The 5,200-nt window shown below is 39.8% G+C and overlaps 1 protein-coding gene across 1 annotated transcript; it reads left to right on the top strand.

The window, feature by feature from the left end:
• Window positions 1-729: 729 nt before the first annotated feature.
• On the top strand, window positions 730-4,803 carry LOC107057986 (uncharacterized). The gene has a single exon (XM_015303176.1). The coding sequence runs from the start codon at window positions 730-732 to the stop codon at window positions 4,801-4,803; it is 4,074 nt and encodes a 1,357-aa protein (XP_015158662.1).
• Window positions 4,804-5,200: the final 397 nt, after the last annotated feature.

Raw genomic sequence — 5,200 nt, 5'->3', positions numbered from 1 at the left:
ACATCAAAAACAGACCCATCAGATCAGTGAAGAAGGTTATGTAACACCAAAGCAACAGGTTCAGATCAGTAAAGAAACGCAAAACCAGCCCAAAGGTTCTATGGCCAAGGACATGGGAAACAAAGCAGGCCCAAGTAATCAGATGGAAACTCCTAAAAGTAAAAATAAGCCTAGCAAAAAGAAGAGGGAAGCTACCAGGAGGAAACAGGCAGAACAGAATCACCAGAAACAAGCTCACAATACCAGTCAACAGGAAGAAAATCATTGTACTGACTTCATAATGATGGATCAGATTATGGATGTGGTTCCACTTAATGCTAAGAAGCCTCCCGAACCATCCAGAGTCAATGTCAGAGATGAGTATGATGTAGAAAACTCTGAAGATGAATTTGATGCTGATAACTTTCCCATGAATGATATAGAAGAGGATGATGAGATTAGTGAATTATTAATCAAAGCTTTTAGCCCAAACAATGATAATGGGCTAGAAAAAGAGATTCAGCAAGTCACTAGTAAACAAGGACTCTCCCCCAGAGGTATCCACCTTGACAGACTTCCTCTCAAAAAACCTGATTCTCCTACTCCTGTGACAGCAGGAAGACCAAACACTAGACTCTTCACCTCTAAATCGTCTCAATGATTAGCACAATCATATGGAATGCTAGAGGAATCAATACCCAAGGCTTTATTGAAAGACTCTAAAATCTCAAAAATATCCATCATGTATCTATGATTGCTGTGTTAGAACCTTTCTCTGACAACAATAATATCAACATGTTTAAAAGTATGCTCGCCATGGATCATGCTGTTAGCAATATCAATGGAAAAATTTGGCTCTTTTGGAATTCTGATATTTCTTGTTCTGTATTAGAAGCTGATGATCAGCAGGTTACCTGTGAAATCAGCCACACTGAAATTCAAGGTAATTATATCAAGACCTTTGTGTATGCCAAATGCAAGGATTATCTCAGGAAACCACTTTGGGACAGATTACTTCACATTGCGGATACTAGAGATACCACCCCTTGGTGTACAGTTGGTGATTTTAATGTCATAACAGACATTGATGAAAAACTAGGTGTTATTCCTTACAATATGAGAAAAAGTCTTGAGTTCATTGGAGTTATAGAAGCTTGTGGACTCATGGATTTGGGCTTCAATGGACCTAAGTTTACTTGGTCCAATCAGAGGGGTATCAACTTCAGAATTTGGAAGAGATTGGACAGGGCAATGGTTAATGATAATTGGCTACAAAACATGCCTCATACTTGTATCACCCACCTCCCTTCTGTGGGGTCTGACCATTGTCCATTACTTATGGAAATGAATGCCAGGCCAGACAGTTGCATCAAATATTTCAGATTCCTGAACTGTTGGGTTGAACAACCCTCGTTTGAGGAGACAGTCGTTGACTGCTGGAACAGACCTGTCGAAGGAAATGCTATGTGGACTTTCCACCAGAAAATGAAGAGATTGGCGACCACTCTTAGTGCTTGGTCCAAAATGAAATTTGGAGACATTTATGCTAAGATTAAGGAGTTTGAAGAACGAGTCAAGATAGCAGAAGACAACCTCCTTCAGAACAACACTGAGGAAAATAGAGAAGACCTTCATAGTATTAATGCTGATTATATTAAATACATGAAGCTTGAAGACTCTATCCTTAAACAAAAATCTCAACTACATTGGTTCAAAGAAGGTGATGGCAATTCCAAATACTTCCATGCTTTGATCAGAGGAAGAAGAAGAAGATTATTTGTCCACAAAATCCTCAATGAGAATGATGAATGGATTCAAGGAGATGATCAGATTGCTCAGACTGCTTGTGACTACTTTCATCACATTTTCACAGGTGAGGAAAAATTGATTGATGAAATTCCTATGCAATGCATTCCAAGAATGGTCAGCCAAGAACATAACGACAGCTTGAAAAGAATCCCTTCCATGGAGGAACTCAAGGAAGTGGTTTATTCCATGAGCCCCAACTCAGCTGCTGGACCAGATGGTATGAATGGGTACTTCTTTCAGAAGTGTTGGCATATTATCAAGAATGATTTGATGGCTGTGATTCTGGCATTTTTCAGTGGCCAGATGATTCCCAAATACTTTTCACATTCTTGTCTTATTCTCCTTCCCAAGGTTAAGAACCCTAACAGACTCAATGAATTTCGACCCATTAGTTTGAGTAACTTCATCACCAAGATTATTTCCAAGCTCTTATGCCTCAGATTAACTCCTATATTACCTAGTTTGATCTCTCCTAATCAATCAGGTTTTGTAAAGGGTAGAAGCATATCTGAGAACATTATGTTAGCTCAAGAAATTATTCATCAAATTAAGAAACCTACTATTGGTAGCAATGTTGTGATCAAGCTTGATATGGCAAAAGCCTATGACAGGGTTTCATGGTCATACACTTGTTTGATTTTGAGGAAAATGGGTTTTGAAGAAGTTTTCATTGACATGATATGGAGAGTTATGGCCAACAATTGGTATTCTATCATTCTTAATGGTAGAAGATATGGTTTCTTCCATTCTACTCGAGGCCTTAAACAAGGTGATCCATTATCCCCAGCCCTATTTATTTTAGGTGCTGAGGTGTTATCTAGATCTCTAAATAGACTCCACCATCATCCCCTATATCATGGATTCTATATGGAAACGAGAGGACCTCAGATTAATCATTTAAGTTTTGCGGATGACATTATAATTTTCACTTCAGGGAGGAAGGATTCTCTCAAGCTCATCATGCAGACTCTAGATGCATATGAAAGAATCTCGGGTCAACTCATCAACAAATCCAAGAGTCACTTTCTACTCCATCCTAATGCCTTCAGAACTACCTGTGATAGAATTAAAAGGTACACTGGGTTTCATCAAAAAGAAGCTCCTACTATATATCTTGGCTGTCCAATCTTTATTGGAAGGCCCAGGCTTATTTACTTTTCTGACCTCATCAACAAGATTGTGAATAAAATTACTGGATGGCAATCTAAACTGCTAAGTTATGGAGGCAAAGCCACCTTGATTAAGCATGTTCTACAATCCATGCCAATTCATATTCTCTCGGCCATTTCCCCCCCATCTACTATACTTAAACAAATTCAAAGTATCTTGGCTGATTTCTTTTGGGGATGGTGGGAAGACAAGAAAAAATATCATTGGTCGTCTTGGAAAAATCTCAGCTTTCCGTACGATGAAGGGGGAATTGGAGTTAGGCAAATGAAAGATGTTTGTCAAGCTTTTCAATTCAAACATTGGTGGGTCTTTAGAACCAAGCAAACTCTATGGGGAGATTTTCTAAGAGCAAAATATTGCCAAAGATCAAATCCCATAAGCAAAAAATGGGATACGGGAGACTCTCAAGCCTGGAAGCTGCTTATGAGGAACAAACATACAGTGGAAAATCATATTCATTGGAAAATTAGAAATGGTTCTTGCTCATTTTGGTGGGACAACTGGTTAGGAGTAGGTCCTTTGGCACAATTCACTACTATTAGCCATAGATTCGACAATGAAACCATAGCTGATTTTATGGCAAATGGACAGTGGAATGTAGACAAACTGATTCAACTTGCTCCTCAAAACCAGCTGCATACAATTCTCTCAACTCAGATACAGCTACAGCATTCCAGTTCGGACCAGGCAGTCTGGAAACTCAATTCGACTGGCCTCTTCACTGTCTCTTCTGCATGGGATATTATTCGAGAAAAAAGAACTAAAACCAAGATTAACTCCTACACTTGGAGTCGTTACATTCCCTTCAAATGTTCCTTCTTGTTGTGGAGAACTATTAGGGGTAAACTTCCCACCAACGAGAGGCTGGCCAGCTTTGGCATTGAACCAAGGGATTGCTATTGTTGTCATTCTCCAGGATCTGATACAATTGAACATATCTTTAACACAGGGCATTTGGCAAAAATAGTGTGGAAGTTTTTTGCTATTTCCCTGAGCATACCTACTGATTTCCTGCCTTTGAGAAGCATGATCATGAGGTGGTGGGGTATTCCGTATCACAATGAAGCCCACAGAATTACTCTTCAAGCTACTCCAATCTTTATTTGTTGGAGTTTGTGGAAAAATAGATGTGCAAAGAAATATGGAGGTAAGCAATCAAGCATAGCAAGGGTCAAACACCTTGTAATTCTGGACACTTTCAAGCTGCTGCACAGTATATTTCCCTACATTTCTTGGCCTCTGAATTGGAGCAGCCTGTGCAAGCTTCTGGAGAAGTGCATCCACGACAGCAAAGTTACAGCAGTCCGTTGGATTAAACCTCCTGAAAAATGGGTTAAATTGAACACCGATGGGAGTGCAGTGAATAACCCAGGCAACATAGGAGCTGGTGGTATTCTCAGGAATCACAAGGGAGAACTCCTCTTTGCATTCTCAGTCCCGTTAGGTGAAGGAACCAACAACCAAGCTGAGGTCGAGGCTGCAATATTTGGCCTAACATGGTGTGTTCAATTAAATTATAACAAGGTAATTCTAGAGGTTGATTCCCAACTGCTTGTGGACTGGTTTTTAAATAATAAAACAGTTCCTTGGCTCATTTCCTCCCAAATGCAAAGACTACAGCAACTATCCCCCAATTTCCTTCATCTTAAATGTATCCATACACTTCGAGAGACCAACTTTGTTGCAGACGTACTCTCCAAGAACAGTCATAAGCTGACCAGCCCTCAAGTTTATTTCAATACGCAGCAACTCCCCAAACTCGCAACAGCATATCTTCAACAAGACATTACAGGTATGACTAGTTTCAGAAGAAGGAAATTGAAGAGAATTAAGGAACCACCTTAAAATCATCTCCCGTAAAGAAGGATGTGTAATGGAGCTGGAACTCATTCAAATCCACCCATCATTGATCATCATATCATCATCAAGCTGGTCACACTCACATTAGGATAGTCCCTAGTTGAGTCTTTTCTTTTACTTACTTATGTAAGGGGAGAGTCTCCCTTATTTATGTTTTCCTAGAATCCTTGTATTGAGAGGAGTCCTCTCCTTAGGTGCACAGTTCTAGGTTTCTCCTTTATAGTATGGGAATGAGTCGACTAACCTTAGTAGGTAGGTAGACTTATGACCCACCATAGGATCGGAGGTTAGGTTTATGTCCCCCTCCTTGTATATTTTTTTGAACTCTTTTGAGCTTTTATTTATGCTAAGGCCTGGGGGTGTTGCTAAGCCCCTGACCCCC

Source organism: Solanum tuberosum, unplaced genomic scaffold (assembly GCF_000226075.1).
Source record: "Solanum tuberosum cultivar DM 1-3 516 R44 unplaced genomic scaffold, SolTub_3.0 scf00417, whole genome shotgun sequence".
Taxonomy (NCBI): Eukaryota; Viridiplantae; Streptophyta; class Magnoliopsida; order Solanales; family Solanaceae; genus Solanum; species Solanum tuberosum.
The sequence above is the reverse complement of the archived record's forward strand: the minus strand, read 5'-3'. Positions and strand labels throughout refer to the sequence as shown.

Coding starts and splice junctions, on each gene's coding strand:
- LOC107057986 (XM_015303176.1), top strand. CDS start 730: ATGATTGCTGTGTTAGAACCTTTCTCTGACAACAATAATATCAACATG.